The sequence below is a fragment of the Lontra canadensis genome, unplaced genomic scaffold (genome assembly GCF_010015895.1).
Source record: "Lontra canadensis isolate GAN:19392208 unplaced genomic scaffold, GSC_riverotter_1.0 scaffold9, whole genome shotgun sequence".
NCBI lineage: Eukaryota > Metazoa > Chordata > Mammalia > Carnivora > Mustelidae > Lontra > Lontra canadensis.
The window spans coordinates 32,830,923-32,858,805 of record NW_022631003.1 but is presented as its reverse complement, the minus strand read 5'-3'; the positions used below and the strand labels follow the sequence as shown (position 1 = coordinate 32,858,805).

Below are 27,883 nucleotides of genomic sequence, written 5' to 3'. Positions count from 1 at the left end.
AAAGTGACTTCTTCAAATTGAAACAAAAGGGTACTAATTAGTAACAGGAAAACACATCAAAGTATAAGTCTCACTGGTAAAGGTAAATATATAGTAAAATTCAGAATAATTAATGGCATAAAGATGGTGAGTCAACTTCTCATAAAGCTACTATAAAGGTCAAAATAAAAAAGTAGTAAAAATAACTATAACTACAATAATTTCCTAAGGAATACACAAGTAAAAAGATGTAAATGGTGACATCAAACCTATCACACATGGTGGGAGTAAAAATTGAATTTCAGGGGCACCTGGGTGGCTCAGTGGGTTAAAAGCCTCTGCCTTCGGCTCAGGTCATGATCCCAGGGTCCTGGAATTGAACCCTGCATCGGGCTCTCTGCTCTGTGGGGAGCCTGCTTCCTTCTCTCTCTCTCTCTGCCTGCCTCTCTGCCTGCTTGTGATCTCTGTCAAATAAATAAATAAAACCTTTAAAAAAAATAGAGTTTCAGAATGTGTTCAAACTTAAATTGTTATCAACTTAAAATAGATTGTTATAAATATTTTGTCTTATATAAGCTTCACGGTATCCACAAAGCACAGAACTTATTAGAGACACACAAAAGATAGAAAAGAATCGAAGCATACCACTACAAATCAAGGAATCAATCAAAAGGAAGAGAGCAAGAAAAGAAGAAAAGAACAGAGGAATTACAAAATAACTAAAAAACAATGAACAGAATGTCAGTAAGTAAATACCTATTAATAATTACTTCAAATGTGAACCAGCTAAACTCTCCAGTCAAAAGACATAGAGTGACTAAATCATAAAAAAGGAAGACCTGGGCGCCTGGGTGGCTCAGTTGGTTAGGCAACTGCCTTCGGCTCAGATCATGATCCCAGAGTCCTGGGATCGAGTCCCACATCGGGCTCCCTGATCCACAGGGAGTCTGATTCTCCCTCTGACCTTCTCCTCTCTCATGCTCTCTCTCACTGTCTCTCTGTCAAATAAATAAATAAAATCTTAAAAAAAAAAAAAAAAAGGAAGACCTATCTACTGGCTGCCTAAAAGAGATTCACTTCACATGTAAAGACACACACACTGTGTGAAGGGATGGAAAGAAATACTCCATGCAAAGGGAAACCAAAAGAAAGATAAGGTAGCTGCAATTTTATCAAAGACTTTAAGATAAAGACTAATAAGAGCCAAAGGTGATTACATAATGATAAAGGGGCCAATCTAACAAGAATACATGACATAAACACTTATGTCCCCAACAGAGGAGCACCTAAATACAGAAAGCAATTATTAACAGATCTAAGGGAGAAATAGAGAGCAATACAATAATAGTAGGGGGCTTTAGTACCCCACTTTCATTCTCAGACAGAAACCAATAAGGAAACATTGCCCTTAAATAATAGGTTAGATCAGGTGGACTTAACAGACATTTACAGGCCATTCCAACCAAATGCAACAGAATACACATTCTTCTCAAGAGCATATGGAATACTCTATTCTCCTAGGATGATATATTAGGCCAGAAAATAAGCCTTAATAAATATAAGAAAACTGATTTTATATCAAGCATCTTCTCCAACCACAATGGTATGAAACTAGAAATCAATTATAAGAAGAAAACTAGAAAATTCACTAATATGTGGTGCTTAAACAACATGCTACCAAACAACCAATGGGTCAAAGAAGAAATCATAGAGAAATTTAAAAAAACACCTTGAGACGAATAAATATAGAAACACAACATACCAAAACCTATGGGATGTAACAAGAAGAGTTGTAAAAGAAAAGTTCATAGCAATAAATGCCTATATCAAGAAACAAGAAAGATTCCAAATAAACAACCTAACTTTATACCTCCAAGAACTAGAAAAGGAACAAATGAAGCCTAAAATTAGAAGTAAATAATGAAGATCAGGATAGAAATAAATGAAGTAGAGACTAAGAAAACATTAGAAAAGATCAATGAAATAGTTATTTTTTATTTTTAGATTTATTTTATTTGGCTGTATTTATTTATGTATTATTTTATTTTTTTTATCATTATTATGTTATGTTAGTCACCATACAGTACTTCACTGGTTTTTGATGTAGTGTTCCATGATTCATTATTTGCATATAACACCCAGTACTCACAGCAAATATGATTCTCAATGGGGAAAAGAAGATCAGGAACACCACAAGGATGTCCACTCTCCCCACTATTGTTCAACATAGTACTAGAAGTCCTAGCACCAGCAATCAGAGAACAAAAGAAATAAAAGGTATTCAAATTGGCAAAGAAGAAGTCAAACTCTCTCTCTTCCCAGATGACATGATACTTTCCGTGAAAAACCCAAAAGACTCCACCACCAAATTACTAGAACTCATACAGCAATTCAGTAATATGGCAGGATACAAAATCAGTGCAAAGAAATCAGTTGCTTTTCTATACACTAACAATGTAAGTGTAGAAAGAGAAATCAGGAAATCGACTCCACTTACAATCGCACCAAATACCATTAAGATACCTAGGAGTAAACCTAATCAAAGAGGTAAAACACCTATAGTCTAGAAACTACAGAACAATTATGAAAGAAATTGAAGAAGACACAAAAAGATGGAAAAGCATTCCATGCTCATGGATTAGAAGAATAAACATTGTTAACATGTCTATGCTGCCCAGAGCAATCTATACTTTTCAATGCCATCCCGATCAAAATATCAATGGCATTTTTCAAAGAGCTATTTTTTAAAGAAGATAAACAAAATTAACAAAATTTTGGCTGGGTTCACCAAGAAGCAAATAAATAAAATCAGAAATGAAAGAAGAGACATTACAACTGATACCACCGAAATACAAAGGATAAGAGACTACTCTGAACAATAATACACTAACATCCTTCTCAATTATCTTTCCAACAATGCAATAAAATGGAATATTTCCAAACTCATTTTACAAGATCACTATTATCCTGATACCAAAACCAAACAAGACCACCACAAGAAAATTACAGGTCAATATTCCTGATAAACATAGCTGCAAAATCCTCAACAAAATATTAGCAAAGGGAATTCAACAATACATTAAAAGGGTCATACGCGATGATTAAGTAGGATATTACAGGGATACAAGAATGGTTTACATCCCTAAGTCAGTCAATGTGATGAAGGATAAGAATCATATGATTATCTCAGTAGATGCTGAAAAATCATTTGACAAAATTCAACAGCCATTTTGAAAAGAACTTTCAACAAAGTAGGTAAAGAGGGAATGTACCTTAACGTAATGAAGGCCATATATGACAAGCTCACAACCATCATACCCAACACTGAAAAGCTGAAAAGCTTTTCGTATAAGAACAAGAACAAGACAAGGATGCCCACTCTTACCACTTTTATTCAACATAATATTGGAAGCCCTAGCCAGGGAAATTAGTCAAGCAAAAGAACAAGTAAAAATACCACTATTTGCAGATGACATGATATTATACATAGAAAACACTAAGGACTACACCAAAAACCTGTTAGAACTTATCAACAAATTCAGTAAAGTTGCAGGATACAACTCAACATGCAAATATCAGTAATGTTTCTATACACTAAAAATAAACTATCAGAGAAATCAAGAAAATAATCCAATTACAATTTTATCAAAAAGAATAAAATACCAGGAATAAATTTAACAAAGGAAGCAAAAGACCCATATATTGAAAACTATAAAACACTAATAAAAGAAATTAAAAACACAAATAAATGAAAAGATATTCTATGTTCATGGAGAGGAAGAATTAATATTCTTAACAAGTCCATTCTAGCCAAAGCAATCTGCAGATTCAGTGTGATGGCTATCAAAGTTCCAATGACTTTTTTTTTACAGAAATAGAACAAATGATCCTAAAATTTATATGGAATCGCAAAAGATCCTGCTTAGCCAAGGCAATACTGAGAAAGAAAAACAAAACTGAGGCATCACACATTCTGATCTGAAATTATATTACAAACCTATAGTAATTAAAACAGTATTACATTGGCATAAAACAAACACGTGTATCAATGGAACAGAATACAGAGCCCTGAAATAAACCCATGCATGCCTCGTCAATTAATTTACAAAAAGTACCTGGGAATATGCTATGAGAGAAGACCAGTTTCTTCAGGAAATGGTGCTGGGAAAACTGGATGGACATATGCAAAAGAATGAAACTGGAACACTTTACATCATACACAAAAATTATCTCAAAATGAATTAAAGACTTGACCATAAGATCTAAAACCATAAAACTCCTAGAAGAAAACATAGGTGGTAAACTCCTTAACATTAGTCTTGGTGACCAAAAAACAAAGGCAACAAAAGCAAATATGAATAAGTGGGATTATATCAAACTAAAAAGCTTCTGTAGAACAGACAAAACAATCAACAACATGAAAAGGCAACTTACCAAATGAAAGAAAATATTTGCAAATCATATATTTGATAAGGGGTTAATATCCAAAACATACAGAATCTACATAACTCAATAGTAAAAAACAATGCAATATAAAAATGAGTAGACATTTTTCCGAAGAAGACATTTAAGTACATGAAAGAGGCCAGTGGGTATATGAAAAGGTACTCAACATCACGAGTCATCAGGGCTGTGCAAATCAAAAGCACAATGAGATATCACCTCTTACCTGTTAGGATAACTATTTTCAAAAAGATAATAACAAGGATTGGCAAGGAAAGAGAGAAAAAGGAACCCTTGTGCACTGTTGGTGGGAATGTAAATTGGTGCAGTCACTATGGAGAATAGTCTGGAGCTTCCTCAAAATAATTAAAAAATAGAACTACCGTATGATCCAGTAATTCCACTCTTGGGTATTTATCCAAAGTAAATAAAAACAGTAACTTAGAAAGATATATGCACCACCATGTTCACTACAGCATTATTTATCGTAATCAAGACACAGATGCAATGTAAATGTCCACTGATGGATGAATGGATAAAGAAAACATGGTATAGGGGCACCTGGGTGGCTCAGTGGGTTGGGGCCTCTGCCTTGGCTTGGGTCATGATCCCGGGGTCCTGGGATTGAGCCCCGCATCGGGCTCTCTGCTCGGCGGGGAGCCTGCTTCCTGCCCCTCACCCCTGCACCTGCCTTTCTGCCTACTTGTGATCTGTCAAATAAATAAATAAAATCTTAAAAAAATAAGAAAACATGGTATATATACACAATGGAACATTATTAAGCCATAAAAAAGGAAATCTTGCCATTTATGACAACATGGATGGACCCTGAAGGCATTATGTGAAATAAGTCAGAGAAAGACAAATATTGGATGATCTCACTTATATGTGGAAGCTAAACAAAACAAAAACAAACTCAAACACAGAGATTTACCAGAGATCGGGAGGTGAGTAAAATGGATGAAGATGGCTAAAAGGTAAAGAAAAAAAGTCTAGGTATAAAATGCATCCTGGGGATGTAATGTACAGCATGGTGACTGTAATTCATATCGTATTGTATATTTGAAAGTTCCTAAGAGATATCTTAAAAGTTCTCATCATAAGAAGAAAATATTTGTAACTATGTGTGATGATGGATATTAACAAGACTTATTGTGGTAATTATTTCATAGTAAAGATATCAAATGTTATGTTGTACACCTGAAAATAGGTATGTCAATTTTATCTCAATAAAAATTTAGAATTTAAAAGAAGTACATAAAATCTATATCATTATTTTGAATGGCTACTAAATATTTGACTGTTGACTATTTGATAATTACTCTGTGAACTGTATTTGCTACTATAAAAATCTCAATAAACATTGTAGCACATTTTTATTTACTTGTCATATTATTTCATAATAAATTACTAAAATTAAAACCACTATTGGGTACATTTACATGGTACCAAAGTGCCCTTCAGAAAGATTTGTACAAATTCACATATCTAACAACAGTATGTGAAAATGCCTTCTCCCCCTCATGCTCAACCTGAGAAGACAGGGTATATAGTGCTGCTTCTAATTTGATCATTTACTTGATTCAGTATCTTTTCATTCCTTCATTGGCTAGTTGCATTTCTCCTCTCATCTGCTTATTCAAGTCCTCTGTCTAATTTTACATTAGGAAATTATCTTACCAATTTGTAAAAGCTCTTTTATATTAAAATATTAACCTCTTGTTTTATATGTTTAAATAGTTTCTCATTTCATTATCTTTCAACTCTCTTCATAGAGAGTTTTATTTGGCTATACAAATGTCTGAATCCAGTGAATCTCCTTTTACGGTCTTGATTTTGATGCACTGATAAGATCTTCTTATAAAGACAATAAAATAACTTTCCTGTGTTCTCCTCATATATTTCTATCATTTTGAGTTTTGATTAGTTTGTTTTTATATTTAAAACTTCAATGTTATTTTTTTTAATCTGTAGCATGAAATAAAAATAAAAACTAATTTCAAATCTCAAGCCAATTATTATATTAAACCCATCTTTCCCTTCTCTGGAACTTCTTTTATACAGATTTTCAATCTCTTACTCCTTTCCACCCTTTCTTTTATGTCCCCCCCCCCAATTCCAAATTATCTTCATCCTCCCCTTTTGAGCTGCTGATTCTCTTTTTATATCAGTGATTTTTGCCTTCTGCAGGCTACCCACACTTACAAAAGGTGGCTTACACTGTTCAGAATTCGTAGCAAGAGTGAGCACTGTTCAAATCTGCTCGCTCTCCTTCCCTACCCAGCATAGCACAGCAAGTGCCTGGGGGATTCTTCACACGGAGCGGTTACTGCTCCCCAGGCTTGATGCGGCCCCACCAATCCTCTCTCAGCACAGCAGATGGCATTTTCCTCCTGCCTCGCACACTTAACCATTACTGTGGGATTCTTCTGCTTCTGTGGAACTCATACATGCTTTAGCATCATTCATATAAACTTTCTCAGAATGCTGTGGGCGTTTTGGAAGGATGACAGATCACATGCGCATAAGCATCTATACACACACGCCTGTTCGGTGTGATAAGAGTTTGGGTTCCTGAAAACAGGCGCTAAGTGAATTAATGTTACTCATTTGGGGGCCATTTTCTCTTTTGAAATCCCCTGATAATAGAGTTCCCTCCAGCTAGGTTTCCCTATCTACCCTCCACACAACTGTAGGTCAAGCTTCCCAGGCTGTGGAGAAGTTTCATAAAATAAAGTAACTTCTGCCATATCACTCATTGCTGGCTCAATCTTTATTCTGGGTTTCCTAGATTACCTCCTTGAGGACAGCTTCAATATTCCATGAAACATGCATTTTACCACTGGGTAGAAAACTTTTCCTGGGCATACTTTTGTGGCATTATCAACATTAGCCATTGGTATACCTTTAGTTATCACTGTAAGTTAAAACTGTTCAATAAAGCATTAAATAAAAATAGAAAAACCAAATGTACACACATTGGTAAGAGCCATTTGAATTGAGGAAAGCTTAATTTGGTAGCTTTGACCTCCCTAGTTGAGAGGAAAGGAAACAACTTAACTGTACTAAAGGACAGACCTTGAGGAAAATCTATAATTGTGCTATTTGGTATTACAGTGAATTTATATGCTTATATTTTTAGTATAAAATTATTTCCAACATTAACAGAATTATAATAAATCATCACTGCATAAGGCCATTTTAACAGACATACATGCATAAGAAAGAATTGTGTTAGCCATGTAAATGCACATAATCTATCAAATTATGTTTTCTAATTATTATTTCACAATTTTCAAGTAATGTGAAATTCTTGAATAAAATGTTGATGGGTTTTCAATTAAATATTAATTATAATCAAGGAACTTGAGGGGAGAAATTATCCAATATTTTGAATCAGATCAAGGCCAAACATTTTTAGACACTTTTTTCATATAATAATTTTGTTACCTTGTTTTTAATTTGTTCTGTTTTCATGAATGTTCAACCATAAATCCTGTCAAATTTTAAGTTAATGGGTTTTCATTTTGTTTTTTACTGCATATTTAATTTTGGAAGTTCAGGGCCCATTTACTCATTCTTTATCCTCCTCCCTTAGAAATCAGTATGCCCCTTCCATGCACATCTTATTAGCTAAAGCAAGTCCCAGCCATGCCTAACTTCAGGGGGATGAGGAGAGTAATCATCCAATATGTTCAGAAAAGGCAGGAGAACTATAACTATTGTTAACTCTATCTAGTGAAGCTAGAGAGGTAAAAAATTTTTTTAATTTTAAAGGCTATTGGATTGCTCAAAGAATGTTCTTTTTAAGTACAAATTTTTGAAGAGCAAATTATTTCCCACCTCTCTAAAATATCAGCTATAAAATATCAGGTTTCTGGGTTCTCCTCCTCTATTCCTTTTCATTTTTACATGGTCGTAATCATATTCTAAATACTATTCTTTGCATTGATCATTATGTCATATCTATTTTCTATATTGCTAAAGAATCTCTGTAATTTTTTATTCTGGTGTGATATTTAAAATGGAATTTTTCAACCACACATATTCTTAGAATTTATAGTAATTCCTATTCTAATTTCAAATTTACATTCCATCTAATTCTTAACCCTTCCCTGTGTTTAAAGAAAATAAACCAATAAAACAACACATATCATGTCTTAGGCACTTGTAGGAAAACCTGCTATTTCTGGTACTTCCTAAAAATGCAGATTTTTTAAATTTTTAATTTATACATTTGCTTATTTATTCATGTGTTTAATAAATATTGATTAGGCATCTACTCTTTGCCAGGGATTGTTCTGTGTGTGTGTGTGTGTGTGTGTTTAAATTTTTCTGTACTTTTATTCCTTTGAATGCCCTGGGTATAAAATTTTGTTTTTTTTTAATAATCTTTTATTTTTTTATTAACATATAATGTATTACTAGTCCCAGGGGTTCAGGTCTGTGAATTGCCAGGTTTATACACTTCACGGTACTCACCATAGCTCATACCTTCCCCAATGTCCATAACCCAACCACTCTCTTCCTAACCACTCCCCAAAATGCAGACTGTTTATGGCCAAACAAAAAGGCTTCTTAGTTCTGAAAAATTCTAGAGAGACAATTCTAAGATAGTAACTAAGTAGCTTGGAAATTCCAGAAATAGGAAAGAACAGAAACGACTAAAGGAATATGATTATTAAATTACCCAAATATGTTATCTCTAAAGATGTCAACTTTTTCAGAGAGTAGTACAATACTTTAAGAAAATCAGTTTTACTTCATAAAATTCTTTCTTACAAAACCTAAGAAAGATAATCCTTTAGTTTGTGAAAGTATTTACCTTAAGTTTCCATATAATGGCAAGTTCCCTTAAGTGAATTTGAAATACAATATATAAAAATTAAATTTGCTTCTAAGTTGTCCCTAAAATATAACTGAGCAACTCCTGTGCTGAACTTTAGGATGCTGAAGCAACAGGCTCAACTATGAATAGCGACTATTAATAGAAGACAAGAAGAAAATATACACATTCAAAATTGAGCTACTGACAAGAAAGTGGCTTTCAGACAACTTCTAGTTGTTTAGGAAAAAAATCTTTTTTTTTTTCTTTTAAAGATTTTATTTATTTATTTGACAGACAGAGATCACAAGTAGGCAGAGAGAAGAAGGGAAGCAGACTCCCTGCTGAGCAGAGAGCCCGATGCGGGGCTCGATCCCAGGACCCTGAGATCATGACCTGAGCCGAAGGCAGAGGCTTTAACCCACTGAGCCACCCAGGCACCCCTGTTTAGGAAAAAATCTTAAGAATGCTCCAAGGGAATCTAATAACACCTATTACATGAAGAAAATATGTATGTTTCAAAAATGTGTCCTACCGTTTGTACTTCACTACCACTTTGTTCCTCAAATTTTGTTTCTTCTTCATGAACAGAGTTAGACTCATTTTCTTGTTGTTTACCCTCTTCTTGGAGCTCTTTGTCGATTACTGTTTCTTCATACTTAACTTCATCCTTGACCAAGTGATTGACTGTGGCAGTATATTCTCGTAAAGATGTTGGAACAGGGCGCAGCGGTGTGACATGGTCATAGTGAGTATGTAGGAGGCGTAGAGCAATGTCACTTGTTGCCAAAATCCTTGGAATTTCAAATCCAATTTGTGTTTCAGAGAATCTGACACATTTGTACCTGTAAATAATTTTAACAAAAAGGATGAGACCCTAGGAAACTAAGTCTGTTGAGAATTTATACCTAAGCAGTATTTCTCTCCACTTGAATTTTGCCAAAATTTGGAGTCCCGATGCATACTTGCTTGCTTTGCAGCATTTGGACCCAGTTGCTAAGGTTATCCTTCTCAAAACACTCTCTTGGGATGTATGACCCCATACTCTTGTCTTCCATCTCTGGCAGGTCCTTCTCTGTTTCCTCTGTATGGCCTTCTTCCTAACCATCCCTTAAATGTTAACATTACTCTGCTCTCTATCCAGGCCCTTTTTCTTCTTTCTTCTACACAGTCTTCTTGGATATTATTATTTTGATGGTGTGAATCATAACTCATGTTATCAGGAGTTTTCAACATGAGTTCTGTTTCCTGGGGTGGGTTAGGGGGAGAAGAGGCATCCTTGAATAGGTTTTAAGAGGTCCAAAAATGCCCTTACCTATGATGAGTATATGTAATAAAGTTCATAAGAGTCGAGGATTTCCCAAAGTTAATAACTAGTGATCTATATGATGTCTCCTCAAAATAGATCTCCAATTCGGATTTTTTTCAATGCTTTCAGACAGTTGTATTCCATATTTCATAAGTACTTCAAATTCAACAGGTCCAACGTTGAACTCATCATCTTTGCAACCCCCCTTGTGGGAGGCCACGGTAGGGCTTGAGACGAGAACCAAAGCAGGCCCTGACTTGTGCCTCCTTTAAAGGCTGAACAGCCAAACAAAAGGCTTAGGTCGATGAAGTCGAGTAGCTCTGAGAAAGGGTCTGTGCTATGTGTTGTGCGCTCGCCTACGTGGCTTCCCACACGTTTGCTAGTCAGATAGAGACGATTTGGTCGGGGTCAGAAATTCTTGGCTGGTCCTTGCTGTCCTTGCACGGGCTATAGACTACACCACTGTAAGACTGTGCTGTGCTTACATAAACTGTGTCTTGAGTGGCCTTGAAGTCAGTACATCTGGCGCTAGAGGGTCTGTTATTGGTGCTTGGGAAATAGATAATGGGAAAGCTTAAAGGGTTTTCTGTGCATGTTGCAAACTCTTTAGTAATCAGCTAAAAATAGATACTTTCTTATGATTGTTTCTGTTAGCTATATAATGCCTTGCTGCCTTGAATAAAATTGGCACTACTGGACATCCTCCTTGGTGCTCCTCCTGCCCCCATCTCTTTGTCTCTTAATTTCTTTTCAGCATCCTCTTACCCTCTCGACCCTGGTCGATTTGTTGCGCTGGCCGCGACACCCCCTCACTATCACTCCCAAATAAAACAAAACTTGTTTCAGCCTCTATTATTCACTATCTGAGTAAAAAGACACCAACTAATTCTCTTCTTAAATCTGGGTAGCTAATACAGGGCTATTAAATTTTTTCCTTTTAAAAGTATACAGATTGTTTTTACTCTTCTATATGTAACACATTTTACAATGAAAAAGGTTATATTATTATATTGTCTCATTAGATTTAAATGACAGGGTATTTTATAGCAAATATAATTTGGAAAATATTTTGTTCCTTCCTGTTACTAAATATCAAAATTAAACCCCAATTCTTTTCATTGTCATATGACCAGTGTTTTCAGAGCTGGGACCAGAACACCTAGGCCTCCTTTTACTTTGGTAATTCTTCCCTAAAACTCACTGCCATACTAACTCAATTAATTTTGACATATTAAAGATTAAACAGAAGAAGGGATCATGATTTATCACTGTCACTATCATTTCTCAGAAAGATGTGATTAGCTGAAAATAACTTGCCTAAGGTAAACAAATAGCAGGTTTGCGATTCAAACCCCAGCTGGCTGACCTCCTAACATAGGTTTTTTCCAAGTGTACCATGCTAGTATGCAACAGGCATGTCCCTGGTCATCATGAGGCGACTCCCAATGTCTTCTGACCTATAGTATCACCCATGGGAATACCTTGGATTCTTCTTGAGGTTTGCCCACACATATAGAGTAACATTTTCATCTTGAATGACTTTTTCCATATTTCCACTGTCCAGATCTGCTAATGTACTAGCTTGCTGTAAGAGAAAAAAGAAAACATTATAAAAGATGAGAGTCCTCATAAACTATGCAACTTAGATGAGTTATTTCATCACTTAGGTGTTAGATTCGTTACTTAGAGTAATTTAGGTAAAAGTATCAAAATAACAAAAAATTGTTTTAAAAAAATTCTCTATTCTCTTAATGATACAAATGTATTTACTTAATTAAATGTGCTTCACCTTTCCACTTAGTTTCTCTTACTGTGTCTAATGATTAAAGTTGCTCCTATATTCCCAGGATTACTATTATATTACCTTTTCAATTTTAACATTATCATGACTTTAACTATACACATGCCTCTTTATCTGTACATTAAAATGTAGATCATGCTACTGCAAAAGTTAGTCTATTTCTGAGTATTATCAAGTTTAGGAAACAAACTATCAAGTTTATGAAATTCAAATGAGTCAAGTTTTACTAGTCCAATACTTGATATCCAACATGAAACACACAATTTAAGGAAGTTCTTAAGTATGTTTTAATAAGGACTAATACAGCTTGATGCATATTAACTCTCTTAAATGGCTTAACAAAGTCAATATTGTATGTATTTAGTTGTCACAATACAAAAACTTTGAGGTACTGGAGATTGAATTTATTGCCAATTTTTAAAAAGTAATTGATCCTGCACGCTTCCCCCTCCCGCCGTGACATTAACTTTTGAAGTGTTCAGGATAGTCTTATAGAACTATTCTACATTGAATTTATCTGATTCTTCATGGTATTGCTTAACTTGCTCTTCTGTCCCCTTTATTTTTTGTAACTTCTTTGAAAGTTTGGTCTAGGTAGGTTTAATTATTTTCGGCGAGAAGGCATTGTAGGTTACGCTGTACTCTTCACGATGCATCCTGTCAGGAGGCACATGATGTCCCACTGTTAACAATGTGGACTTGATCGCTTGGGTAACGTGGTAAGTATCTCCCACTTGTGAAGTACACTTTTCCCTAATCTGTAAGTAATCTGTGGTCTAATATTTTGGCACCATGAGAATCATGCGCTCCTCAACTACTTTTCACCTAATTATTTAAGTGAAAATGCCCCTAAAAAAAAAACTGCGCCTTATCATTTATCACATTGAGGATTAAAAAAATGGTGATTTTCTAACTGACGATTCCTTCAACATTTATCAGATGGCATTCTTCTATAAACGGTTCTTTCCCTCCATCCCACTTTCTCACTTGCTTTTCTGGAGTATCACTTTAGACTCACAGATTTTTATTTAGACAATGGTCTATAATCAATTATAATTATTCTTTTTGATATTCAAATAATTTCAAATTTGACCAGAGGGAGCCCCTTTAAGTTAGTTCTGTCCCTTTGGATACAATTCCATTAGTCTCTGAGCATTTATTTGCTTTCTAGCACAAGATAACTCATTCTCATCTTTCACTTACCCTGTTCCAGTTCTAGAATCAGCTGTTCACCCCAATTAGACCTGGTTCCATTTTACAGATTAAAAAGAAATCTGGTTCATAGTAGTATTTCCATTTCAAATTAAACACTACAATATTTGGGGCACCTGGGTGGCTCAGTGGGTTAAGCCTCTGCCTTTAGGCTCAGGTCATGATCTCAGGGTCCTGGGATCGAGCCCCGCATCGGGCTCTCTGCTCAGCAGGAAGCCTGCTTCCCCCGGTCTCTCTCTGCCTACTTGTGATCTCTGTCTGTCACATCAATAAATAAAATCTTAAAAAAAAACCATTATAGTATTTTTTCTAATCTCTAAGTTTACATATTTTATCTTTTTTCTCTTAAAATAATCTTGATTACTAAAAATTATAATACATTTCTTTGCTTTTCTTATAATAAAACTGTTCCAAAATTACATTATAAATATTACTACTAATAATAAATTTAGTAAAGTTTAAGCCAATTTTGCAATTCTTTTCATAATTAGAACATATTCTACCAAGGCTATATACAGAGACCAACATAAACCAAAAGATAAAATAGACACACACAAAAAATGTGTGACTTTAGGTTGTTTTCTGATTTAAAGAGCACACAATAAAACAAAAAAAGCCATAGAAGACATTCATGGGATAGGATATTACCCAAAATCTATATAGGGACTGGACATTAGATTATGAAATTATTACTTCTCAAGGTATAATAATGATTTTAGTTATATGGATATTATCACTAATGATAAGATATTTGGGAAAAACAGAGTGACTACCAATAATTATGATCTTAGTCAATTTATCTAGAGTAGTGAATATTTAGCATATAAAGTTTTGTGAATTTATTTTCATAGTGATCCTACTAAACCTTAGCAAGTATAAGAATAAAAGGGGTGGCTCAGTCGGTTAAGCATCTGCCTTTGGCTCAGGTCATGATCTCAGGGTCCTGGGATTGAGCCCCGCATCAGGCTCTCTGCTCAGCAGGAAGCCTGCTTCCCCCTCTCACTCTCCCTTTGTGCGTGCTCTCTCTCTCAAATAAATAAATAAAATCTTAAAGAAAAACAGGACTTTAACTATACTGATTTTTTTTAACTGACTTTTCCATAGCCTTTTAATTAAAAAGATGTTGGATTTTTTTTATCATATAGTGTAAAATTTTAACTCTTAAAAAGTTAATCATAATTTATAAGCAAAAAGAAAAAAAAATCACACTTACTCTGAGAAGTATTTCTGTGGCTATGTTAAACTTAAGATGAAGGAGCTCCTGGAGTTCTAGAATTGATCCTTGGTACTGTTTTATATTTTTATCTTCCAAATCATATGGTGGCGTTTCCAGTAAAATTAATTTCAATTTCTCAATTAACTATAAATAAAAACAAAGTAAAAACTTACTATAAAAATAATCTTCTGACAAATGGTCAAAGAAAAAGTAAAAGGGAATGTTCTATCACTTTTGAATTGAGGCATATATCATATATAATCAGTAAAACATATAAAAATCTTTTCTTTATATTCATTGTGTTATTTAAGATCATGGAAAAATAAAATATTTTCTCCAGAAACTCCATTATAAGAATTCCCAACTACGCTAACAGAGCTTTCATTAGCAAGTTAATAGAGCAGGGGCAGCTTGGATACCTAAGACTATGGAACAGTAGAAATAATGGTATAACAACGAGGAGAAGGCTGACAAGAAGAGAGTTACTAATATATACTGACTGTTTATGTAGGAGTCCAGGGCAGGCCACCCCCAAATGAATCACAAAGGCCCAACACTGATCATTTTGAAATGAAGCTACTTGAGAGTCAACTGTACAAAGACACTTAGACCTCTTCTGTCCTCCTGAAAGCAGGAAACAAATCTCCCATATGAAAAATACCAATCCCTGTACTAAGAAAAGACATCTTTATTACTAGAGGCAAGGGCTATCAAGTAGAGAAAACTGTAGAAATAAACCTTGTTACTTTTTTACTAATCTACTACCTCAGCCCAAATTCTGCTTAGAGTTCCTAATTCAAGCTCACAAACACCTGTTTTCCTTATCCTGTAAATGCCTCACAAATCTATTGTTTCTTTGTCTAAAATGTGCCTGCCTTGGTCATTTCTTTCCTTTTTTTTTTTTTTAAGACTTTATTTATTTATTTATTTGACAGAGATGACAAGTAGGCAGAGAGGCAGGCAGAGAGGGGGAAGCAGGCTCCCTGCTGAGCAGAGAGCGGGGATTTGGGGTTGGATCCCAGAACCCTGGGATCATGACCTGAGCCGAAGGCAGAGACTTTAACCCACTGAGCCACCCAGGTGCCCCAAGTCTCAATTTCATTATTGGATCTCTATGTGCACATAATAAAACTGTCTTTTTTCTCCCATTAACCTGTCTCATATGAATTGAATTCTCTGTCCAGCTGAAAGACCTTGAAGGGTAGAAGAATTTTCCCTCTCCTACACTTACTACATGCCAGGAACTGTTCTAAATCTTTATACGTATTCATTCTATCTTCATCATAACTCTATGAGCTAGATACTGTTATTGTGCCTATTTTTATAGATAAGGAAACCGAAGTTTCACCTGTAAGGAATTTGGAAGATTTGACCCCATCCTAACAAGTAAAAAGCTCAACAGACTGAAAAATCAAAAAAACCCCTTCTTCGATCCACAAGAGGGGAAGAAACAGGGCAAACACCTGCCCTCAAGACTGAAGAGACCTAGATTCAGGAGCAAAAGCCACTGCAGAAACCAGTGCCAAGTAAGAACATCTGAACTGTAAAAGCCAAATTATTGGAAGCTCAGTGTAGACAACTCTTGAGAGTTAAAAACTCCAGAAGAGGGGCGCTTGGGTGGCTCAGTCGTTAAGCATCTGCCTTTGGCTGGCTCAGATCATGATCCCAGCTTCCTGGGATCCCTCCCCAAATCTGGCTCCCTGCTCGGCGGGGAGCCTGTTTCTCCCTCCTCAGCTCCCTGGTGCTTGTGGTCCCTCTCTCTCTCTCTCTGTTATAAATAAAAATCTTAAAAACAGCAACAAAAACTCCAGGAGAACACAGTCATGAAAGGGAGAGGGCCCCATAATATTGTTAGACTTACCTCCAAACACTCCACCAGGTTCTCATAACAACTATGGAAGCAAAATCCCCTTCTATTTCTAGCAGGGGGAGAGGAAAAGGAATGCTTTTGAACTACACCAGAGTAGGGTTCTTAACAAGGCCTGATCTCAAGGGAAACTAATTAGAGCCTAATCTGCAGGAACTTTATCAGAGCCTAACTCACCTGGGGGAAAGAAAATACACAACTCCAGCTGGCTCTAGCCATTCCCTCCCACCTAAAAGGGAATAAAAAAAATTAAAGACAGTTGTGAAGTTCACCATGCAGAGATGCAGAGACACAGGCTTTAGTGAAAGACTGAGACCTAATTTCAGGACTGTAGGATTCTTCCCCTCTCCCTACCTTACCTCGTAGTCACATTACTAAAGGCCTGTTTACCGCAGCTCCTTTTATCCAGTACATCATGTTAAGCTCTCAGGAGAAAATTACAAGTCATACCAAAAGGCAAAACCCATAATTTGAAAAGACAGAGCAAGCATCAGAACCATACATGGCAGGGAAGTTGGAATTATCAGACCAGGAATTTAAAACTGCTATGATTAATAAGCTAAGGGCTCTATAGGATAAAACAGACAGCATCCATGAATTGATGGGCAATGTAAAGGAGAGAGATGGAAATCGTAAGAAAGAACCAGAAAGAGATGCTAGATCAAAGGATACTGTAACAGGAATGGAGAATGCCTTTGGTGAGCTTATTAGTAGACTGGACTCAGCTGAAGGAAGAATCTCTGAGCCAGAGGACATAGCAATAGAATCCTTGAAAACCAAATGGCAAAGACAACAAAAACCTAAAAAAAAATGTAAAAAAAAATAGAACAAAATATCGTGGGACCGTGGGACAACTACAAAGGGTGTCACATACACATAATGGGGATACTGGAAGGAGAAAAAAAGAGAGAAAGGAACAGAAGAAATATTTGACATAATAATAATTGAGAATTTCCCTAAATTAATGTCTGATGCTAAACCACAGGTTCAGGAAGCTCAGAGAACACCAAGCAATATAAATGCCCTAAAAAACGACACTTAGGCATATCACTTCCAAACTACAGAAAAAGCAAAGATAAAGAAAAAATCCCCACAGAAGTCAGAGGGAAAAAACCTTACCTTTAGAGGAACAAAAATCAAGAATTGCATTTAACATCTTAGAAACCATGCAAGTAGGGAGCCTGGGTAGCTCAGGCAGGTAAAAATTTGCCTTTGGTTCAGATCATGATCTCAACGTCCTGGGATCAAGCCTCACATCCAGCGTCCTGCTTCTCCCTCTCCCTCTGCCTGCCACACCCCCTGCTTGTACTCTCCCTCTCTGTCAAATAAAATCTTTTTTAAAAAATTGAGCAAGCAAGAAGAGAGCGGAGATATTTATAGTGCTGGGAGAAACTGAGGCACAGCAAGATCAAGGAACAACCAGTAAGTAGCAGGATTTAGTTCTGAACACTGACACATAATAAACACCTCATACATTCCAAATTAAGGGAGGCAGCTCAGTAGCAGTATGGACTCAAGCCAGAATGCAGGACTTCAATCCTAGCCACTTCTCATTAACAGTGTGATCTTGGGCAAGTTATAGAACATCTTCGTGACTCTGTGCATCACTGTGCCTTCTTCATTTGTGAAATGGGAATAATAGTGAATGCCTCATAGACTTATTATAAGAATTCAGCAAGTTACTATTTCTAAAGGCTGGCATAGTATTATTTAAGAGCGTGCCAAATAAATAAATTTGATCATTTGGAACTTGATGTTTACCGTGGTATCAATGCTATCCAATTCTTTTCTGTTCCTCATGTGCTGCCTGCTTTAGTTTCCTAGTGCTATGATCATGCTCTTCTGTCTCCTGCTTTTTTTAAGTGTTGTTTTTTTTTTTTAAGAATTTATTTATCAGAGAGAGGGAGAGAGACAGAGAGAGTGCAGCAGGGGAAGCAGCTGGCAGAGGGAGAAGCAGGCTCCTCACTGCATAAGAAGCCCAATGCAGGACTCCATCCCAGAACCCTGGGATCATGAGCTGAGCTGAAGGCAGACACTTACCGACAGCCACACAGGCATCCCCTTCTATCTCTCCTTTTGTTACTTATCTTTTTCTCATTTTCCCTACTCCTTGTTATTTCCACTTCTGTAACCCACTCTCATATTAGGAAGATTTCCCTTCCAGCTCATCGCTGATGAACTCTACTTCCACTACTTCCCACTCTCCTCCGGCTCTTACAGAGCACCAGGTTCCTCGACCAGCATCATGCCATGGCAACGTGGCAGAGAGGGTGTGCAATGGCAAGAAGACCTCACTGTGTACAGGAGGCTCCATGGAAAGTCAGAGTAAGACCCATCTGAAGTCTCATAGGAGTCTCTAAGCATGTCACAATCTCTCTCTCTATGTAAAATGGGTCTCATAAGTGTATCCAGATCAAATTAGGCAATACATGTTATGAACTTAACAGAATCTGGAGTTACTCCATCTTATAATAACATGTAGAAGAAGGAAACCACACTGACAAAAAAAAAAAACACAAAAGGTGGTGAGGAATTGTAACAAAAAGTATTAGAGGATAAAAGGACCAAGAGCAGTGAATTCCTTCCAGTTTCAACTATTTTGTAGGTGTGTCTAGTGTGGATTTTTCTATTCATCCTAACTTGGGATTCGTTGGTTTCTTGAATCTGAGGGTTTGTATCTTCTCTCAACTCTGGAAAAATGTCAGCCGTTTTCTCTTTGACTATTGTCATTCCCTCATTTTTCTGCATCTCCATCTGGTACTCGTTTTCAATGTATTTTAGCCTCTTTTCCTCTATCATACATGTCTATTAATTCATTCATATTTTCCATCTCTTTATCTCTCTGTTATATTCTGGTAAATTCTCCCAATCAACTTGTGATTCATTTGTGATTAAGAATCATTTTCTTGTTCCCCTTCTCTAAGCTAAAGATGAGCCAAACAAGTTCCTATCATTTCCTTTTGCAAAGTAGATATTTTCTCTTTTATCCACAATAACTTTTGGAGGCTCCCAGTCATATAAGGCATCTTTGATTCAACTTGCCACCTTTCACATACTCTAGGCATTGCCTCCTGATGTGCTTTAAACCAAGGCTGACCCAAGACTTAACAGAGAGGAAAGCCTCTGGAGAAGTGAATTCTCTGTGAAGCCACTGATTTTGAGATTGCCTATTTCTCTGAATTGTTTTATGGCCTCCAAGATTTTCCCTTACTTTGTTTTGAACTTGGCAATGAATTTTTTAAAATATTTATTTATTGGGGTGCCTGGGTGGTTCAGATGGTTAAGCCTTTGCTTTTGGCTCAGGTCACTATCTCCAGGTCCTGGGATCAAGCCCCAGGTCGGGCTCCCAGCTCAGCGGGGAGTCTGCTTCTCCCTCTTCCTCTGCCTCTCCCCCTGCTTGTGTTCTCTCACTCTCTCTCTCTCAAATGAATAAATAAAATCTTAAAAAAAAATTTATGTATTTATTTATTTATTTGAGAGAGAGGGAGACAGCATGCAAAAGAGAGCACTAGATTGGGGAAAGGGACAGAGGGAGAGAATCTTCAAGTAGACTCCCTGCTGGGCACAGAGCAGAGGACGTGGGACTCAATCTTAGAATCCCTAAGATCATGACCTGAGCTAAAACTAAATCAGACACTTAACCGACTAACCCACCCAGGCACCTGTAGGCAATGAATTTAAGTATCATTAAAAAAAATTTTTTTAGCATTTTTAAGTGCATAATAAAGTGGTAGCTCCTCCAGGTAGCCTGTCCATCCTATTTGCCAAAGTAGAAAGTACAATATTCTTACTCGTCTTTATACTTTCATGCCTTCAAGAGTAAGTGCCTGACACATAGTTAACATTGAAAAACATCTGTAGTGAACATAGAATAGTGGAAAATTTCAACTCAGGATAAAATCATATATTTTTCCCCCAAGTTATCTACATAAATGGATGCAACCTGACTTTTTTTTTTTTTCCTGCTTGGATTAGACACACACAATGTTTCACATTTATGTCATGATGATCTTATCTAAGGTGGCAAAAATAAAAGTAAAAATAGGAATTGTAGAAATTTAAAAAAATGAAAAGATTAGCAAATAATTTCCTCCATAACCAAGCAAGCAGTAGTGTTATTAATTGGCAAGTACTATGGTTATTCAATTTATTCCTATTTTGGAGTCAATATCAGACAATTTGTAATTTAAATAATTCAAAATTATAGAATAATATTTCAGTACCTACATTTAGCACTAGTTTGCTTTTTGCAATCACTTCCTCAAGTGTCTCATTTGTTTCCTCTTTCCACAGGCTAATGAAAGTATTAATTTCTGGGGATATTGAAGGATCAGGACTCCCATCACATTGAATGTAGTGTTTCCACTGTGAAATAAAAATGTCTGAAGGTTCACACTGAGGAAAATTCAAAGATTAAGTAACTTTTTTCAAAGTATTAGTTCTCATAATCTAGTTTTTCCAATTTAGGCAAAAAACATTATGATTTCAACTGCTTATTTGAAATATCTCTAAAATAACAAAATTATTTTCATCAAAATGATTTAAAAGTTTCCATAATTCAAATAAATAGCAATTCTAGTATTTGTCACATTTTTAAAACAGTATTTATGAGTTGATTTTGTTTTGCTTTCCTCTCTAATCATGTAACTTCTATACTTACAAAAGCCAACACGGGTTAATTTCTACTTTTCAGATTGTTACTAGTTGTTAATAATCATTGGCATTTTAGTATGAGTTCTTCCATTTATTCTGTAGTACATGCAAATTCTGCATTTGTAATCATATTATCCTTAACAGTTTTTTGCTTAAATTTATACCACCATTATCTTTTGCCATATTATTAGTTGTTCCTTTTTCTCTGGATAATAATTTTTACTGTTTCCAAAGTTATGCTCTTTTGAGCAACACTAGATTCCTTTAAACTCAAAATTTTCTATTTTAATACAGAATAATTTTCTTGTATAGATTCCCCCAAATTAAACCAGAGTCAAAAGATCTAAAAATTTCAAGGGTCTTACTATTGACAAATAGTTTTCTACAAAGCTATGTGAATTTACTTTGCCACATGCGACATGAGAGATTTGTCAGATTAGAGATGTATTACAGACAAACTCTAAGTCTGGGAGAAGATTAAAAAGGATATCAGACTATAACTCCCTCTTGTGGTACAAAAGTATTAGTTCACACACATAAATCGGTCTTACCTGAGAAAGCAATCTAGTATCTCGTTTCAATTTCTCTGCTTCAGGAAAACACCCTTCTAATAAACAAAGTTCTTCAAGTTCTTCATTTCTCCTTTCTAGATCCTATTTCATGGGGATAAATACATTGGCCAGCTCTTAAATTTTAGCTTTATGTTTCGTAAGTAGCATCTAAACTTTACTGACAAAATATTTAGTTTCAAAATGAACACTAAAGTTAGTTTGAGAGTAACTGGCATTTCCAAAAGGTTTCATCTGAAACAGTGGTTTGTGAATGATCTGCAGACTCTGGTGGGTCCCTAAGACTCTGGGGATCTGTGAAGTCAAATCTGCCCTCATAATAATACTAAAACAGTAACTGCCTTTTCTGTAGTCTATACATTTGCACTAATGGTACAAAATGTTATAAAATTGCTAGTGCCTCAGCACAAATCAAGTCACGAGCTATACTAGGGGTCACATTCTTTGAGGGAGAGGGGTGGGAAACAGCCAGTTTCACATAAGAATGATGTGATAAAGTGAAAATTATTAATTTTATTAAATTTGAACTCATCAGTAGATGTCTTTTGATTATTCTATGTGATAAAATGGGAAGTAGGCATAAAGCAATTCTGCTACATATCAAAGGACAAGACCGTCTTGAGAAATAAATACTTGTGCAATTATTAGAGTATTTTGGCAGACACTCAAAAATGAATTAATTGAGTGTGTTAATTCCAGGAAACAACTATAAGTATTTGTTACCAGTGACAAAATTCAAGTTTTCAAATAAAAATAAAATAAATTAAAAAATAAAAAATAAATAAAATAAAATAAAAATTCAAAATTTAAAGCGGTGGCTCAGTCAGGTGAGTGTCCGACTCTTGGTTTCGGCTCAGGTCATGATCTCGGGTCGTGGGATCAGGCCCTACATCGTGGGGCTCTGTGCTCAGTGGAGAGTCTGCTTGAGATTGTCTCTTTCCCTCCCCCCTCGGCCCTTCCTCCCTGCTCTCTCTCTCAAATAAATGAATCTTTAAGGAAAAAAATTCAAATTTTAAGAAAACTTGTACCTACCACTGTTTGACATTTTCTCCCTAAAAACCTTTCTGATTTGCTTGGAGATGACACTTCTGCATGCAATTTTCGATAATGAATAATAAAAATGTGTCAATATTTGGAAGGAAATAATTCAGTAAATGAAATTCTTCTAAGCAATCAATCATGATATTGCAAAATCATACATGGATATAAGATCTATTTAAAGGGTAAGATAAATCAGTGTTTTAGTGTAACAGAGCATGAAAAGTTCATTAATATGATTTCCGATTCCATACTGAGAAACTATGACACTGAGTTTTGGCATAGTATCAAAAAGAATATTCACAATTAACTGAAAAGCTTTAATATTCCTCCTTTTTCCAACTATGAATTTGTGTGAGGCCAGATGTTTCTTCAAAACAACACAGTGAAACAGAATACTGAAGTCGGTATGAGAATCCAGCTGTCTTTTGTTAAGTCTGACATCAAAGAGATATTAAAAACATAAACAATGTCACTTATTTCCCTAATTTAAAAAATATATATAATGTGTGGTGATGGATGTTAGAGTATTGTAATAATCTTTTCAAAATATATACAAATACTGGGTCATTATGTTGTATACCTAAAACTAATATAATTTTGTATATCAATTATAAATCAATAATATATATATAATTATAGGTGTTTTCTTTTTTAAAATGTTAATATATTTACTTATTTTTACTAATGTTTATTTCTAACAATAATCTGTTAATATAATGTGTCTTAAAATTTCTCAGTTTAAATTTCTAATACGGTAAATATTGATAGACAAAACCCACATAAATCTCCTTTGGGGTCTTCAATTTTTAACTTATAAGGTTTTTCCTCAGATCAAAATATTTCAGAATTATTGATCTGAAAAATTCTGGTGAAAAAGAGAAGTAAAACTAAAACAGGAGAGGTAGAATTTGAGTTTGGGTGGTGGGGGAGGGGGTGTCTCTGTTTAATCATCTATAAAACAGACTGAGAAAAATAACTTAAGGCTTACAAGCAAGGGCTCTGAAGCAAGGCTATTTATGTCTAAGTCGTGGCTCCACTGTTTGCTTTCCTTATTCCTCAATTTTCTTATCTGTGAAATGTGGGTAATAATTTCACTAATTTTCTGGTAGAATTTATTAAACGAGTTTATATAGGCCTAAAACATATACCACTACCATTAGTGGTAGGTATGGGGGAGAGCGACTTTACATGGCCAAACACATCTAATAGCCACATAGTTTGTCTTCATTCATAACATTATTAGGGATGCCTGGGTGGTTCAGTTGCTTAAGCATCTGCCTTCAGCTCAGGTCATGATCCCAGGGTCTTGGGATTGAGCCCCGAATCCATCTCCTTGCTCAGCGGAGAGCCTGCTTCTCCCTCTGCCTGCCACTCCCCCTGCTCATGCACTCTCTCTCTCTCTGACAAATAAATCAAATCTTTAAAAAAATAACATTACTAATGTTTATATACTTTTGCTTCAAGTTGATGCCATTTTTCTTTCTCAATCCGTTGTATTTCAAGCCTTTCCATTTCTTCTTTTTCATATTTCACACGGGCTTCCTCTAAAGAACCAAAAAAAAAAAAAAACAAAAAACTTTTTTCTCAGTGATTAAATCAATCTATTTTTAAGCCGTTAAAATTACTTAAAATATTTTCAAGATGTAAGGGTGGTAGAATATTTTATAGAAGTCACAACCACATCATGCGGTTGAAATAAGGTGAATGCTAGATTTTTTTCAAAAATCAACATGACTCAAACTTTCTGGCTAAGAAATGATATTTCTATAATGATATTTCTATATTGATATTTCTATATAATGAGATATTTCTATATTGATACTATAATGATATTTCTCTTTCCCCCCAAAGTTTACAGATATCCAATAATAATTATAACCAAGAAAAAGTGACAGATTGATCATGGGTAATTAAGGAGAGGTAAAACCTTCAGATTTCTATAAAAGTTTGTGACATCTACATCATCAGAAGCAACTACCCTAATCTTCTCTTCTACCGTAATCTTTCATTATTAAAAAATATATGAGGGGTCCCTGGGTGGCTTGGTTGGTTGAGCGGCTGCCTTCAGCTCAGGTCATGATCCCGGGGTTCTGGGATCGAGCCCCATGTCGGGCTCTCTGCTCAGTGGAGACCCTGTTTCTCCCTCTCCCTCTGCCTGCCTCTCTACCTACTTGCGTTCTGTCAAATAAATAAATAAAACCTTAAAAAATATGAAATATATGTTGAAGAATAGGAGTTTAATCCAATTTTTAAAAACTTTCCCCAAGATCTAGATTCTGATAATGTACTCTTATCAAGAGCCACCTAAGAAGGATTTATTATGATTACACACAAAAAATCAACATGGAACCTAAGGACAGACTTTTATTTTTATTATTATTTTTTTTATTTTTTAAAGATTTTATTTATTTGTTCGAGAGAGAGACAGTGAGAGACAACATGAGCAAGGAGAAGGTCAGAGGGAGACGCAGACTCCCCATGGAGCTGGGAGCCCGATGCGGGACTCGATCCCGGGACTCCAGGATCATGACCTGAGCTGAAGGCAGTTGCCCAACCAACTGAGCCACACAGGCACCCGAGAACAGACTTTTAAAACCAGAATTTGAATCCACACATGTTCTCAATGCTAAAAGCTACAACCACTTGAAATATTCAGATTTTTAAAATCACTTTTTGGTATTTTTTAAATAACTGATATTTTTATGAATTTTTAACTGACTTTCTTTTTTACAAATGAAAATTCATAAAATTTGGCAAATAAACATTACTAAACTATAAGAACTTGGGCTGCTCTGTACATTTCTTGTTTGTGTCTACTTCCCATATTTAATGAATGTATCAGAATTCTTACTGTACAATTAGCACCAATGCCTCTGATTTCATCAGTAAATATAAAGACTTCAAGATGGTTTGCCAGAGTTAGCAAATAAAAATATAGCATGCTTATTTGAACTTGAATTTCAGATAAAAGAATTGCCTTTTTTTTTTTTAAGTATGTTCCATATCGCATAAGGCAAATTATCCCAAATTATCAATTGTTTATCTGAAACTGAAATTTAACTGGGCATTCTGTATTTTATCTGGCAACTCCCCTTCAAGATATATCTGAAAGTGACTGGTATGTACTAACAGAACTTTCCGGGTACCCTTTAAACAGCAGAAATTTATTACAAAACAGATGAGATTTGGGCACCGGTGGCTCAGTTGGTTAAGTGACTGCCTTCGGCTCAGGTCATGGTCCTGGAGTCCCGGGAACAAGTCCTACATTGGGCTCCCAGCTCCATGGGGAGTATGCTTCTCCCTCTGACCTTCTCCCCTCTCATGCTCTCTCTCTCTCTCTCTCTCTCTCTCAAATAAATAAATAAAATCTTAAAAAAGAAAAAAACTGATGAGATTTGAAAAATTGAAGAATTTTGAAAATTCTTTTAAAAGATATTGACTGGAATGTAGAAATACCAACCTACTGTTATATTCCCTGCATATGAAAATAGTAACACTGTGTATTTTGTACCTTCCTCTTTTTGCCGTCTTTCTTCCTCCTCTTGTAGCTGCTTTAATCGTTCAGCTTTGGTGATTTTCCTCTTCTTCTTGCCAGACTTAAATGTCACAACATAAAAAAAGGCTATTAACATGTATCCAAATTACTTTTAAACACATATCCCTCAAATAGTAATTATGAAAAACACTTTTGCTTCCATGAATCCAGTCTTTCATTCATTCAAGACTCTATTATGTACAAAGCCTTGACCCAATGCACTGAGGACAAAGTATGAAAGCAAGTAAGAAAAATAAGCATAAAATTTATTAAACGCAAGAGTGACAGTGCCAATTTAATTACTATACAATTAATGCTATGCAATTTACATAATTTTCTCATTCCTAGTTTCCACATCTTTAAAATGGTGCTACGTAAGACCTCATTTTGGGGTGCCTGGGTGGCTCAGTCGGTTGAATGTCTGACTCTTGATTTCAGCTCAGGTCATGATCCCAGGGCTGTGAATTGAGCACTGCACTGGGTTCTGTCCTCAGCTCAGGGTCTGCTTCAAATTCTCTCTCTCTCTTCCTCCCTTCACTCACACATATTCTCTGTTTCTCAAATAAATAAATAAAATCTTTTAAAAAAAGACCTCATTTTATTTTTTAAGGATTAAAATAAAATATAATATATATGTAAAATAGATGTAAATAGATATATAAAATATATGTAAAAATAGTTATAATATTATTATATGTCTATAATGATTAAAAATACTTCATAGAGCAGGTAGGATTTAAGTTTGTGCCCAAAAGATTTTAACATTCAGATATGAGGGGAAGGTATCTCAAGAGGGAAATGCAAGCAATAAGATATGAAGATGGGATGGCACTGGAAAGGCCAACAAGTTCATGGGCCCTGGGGAGATTCCAAGAAAAGGTAATAGAAATGAAAATGGAAAAAAAGGCTTGAACCTATGCATGGAAGTTGGACATAATTCTAAAAAAGTGCAAGCTCCCTAAAAGTTTTTGAGAAGGGCTGCGGCTATTAACAATATAATTTTGAAAACTAACTTTGTATTAGGAAGAAAATGATTATGAAGAGGATACTATTTGGGTGATTATTAAGAGAAGTTACTAGGGGCGCCGGGATGGCTCAGTGGGTTAAAGCCTCTGACTTCGGCTCAGGTCATGATCCCAGGGTCCTGGGATCGAGCCCCCACTGGGCTCTCTGCTCAGCGGAGAGCCTGCTTCCTCCTCTCTCTGCCTGCCTCTCTGCCTACTTATGATCTCTCTGTCAAATAAATAAATAAAATCTTTAAAAAAAAGAGAGAGAGAAGTTACTAAAACTAAATAACAATGTAACAAACACAGGAGAATGGATACAATACATATTATATAAATTAACTTAATCTGATGATTAAAATCGGAGGCAAGGAGAATGAGTTAGGGAATAGTCAAAAAGAAAAACTGTAGTCCAGAACAAGTAAATTT

The 27,883-nt window shown here is 35.5% G+C and overlaps 1 protein-coding gene across 7 annotated transcripts in view; it reads right to left on the bottom strand.

The window, feature by feature from the left end:
• The window catches only part of CASC1 (cancer susceptibility 1), a 61,437-nt gene that overhangs the window by 22,903 nt on the left and 10,651 nt on the right, over positions 1-27,883 (bottom strand). For 6 of the 7 annotated variants that reach the window (XR_004382368.1, XM_032855237.1, XM_032855236.1 and 3 more), the window contains 7 exons: positions 26,427-26,511; positions 24,368-24,459; positions 21,857-21,958; positions 20,880-21,017; positions 14,783-14,929; positions 12,038-12,141; positions 9,783-10,092 (listed from right to left, as the gene is read on the bottom strand). Coding sequence is in view for 6 of the 7 variants with exons in the window: in XM_032855237.1 (XP_032711128.1) it covers positions 9,783-10,092; positions 12,038-12,141; positions 14,783-14,929; positions 20,880-21,017; positions 21,857-21,958; positions 24,368-24,459; positions 26,427-26,511 (978 nt within the window). In the remaining variant the exon portion in view is untranslated. The remainder of the gene's footprint in view (positions 1-9,782; positions 10,093-12,037; positions 12,142-14,782; positions 14,930-20,879; positions 21,018-21,856; positions 21,959-24,367; positions 24,460-26,426; positions 26,512-27,883) is intronic. The other variant, XM_032855238.1, reaches the window with a different exon arrangement.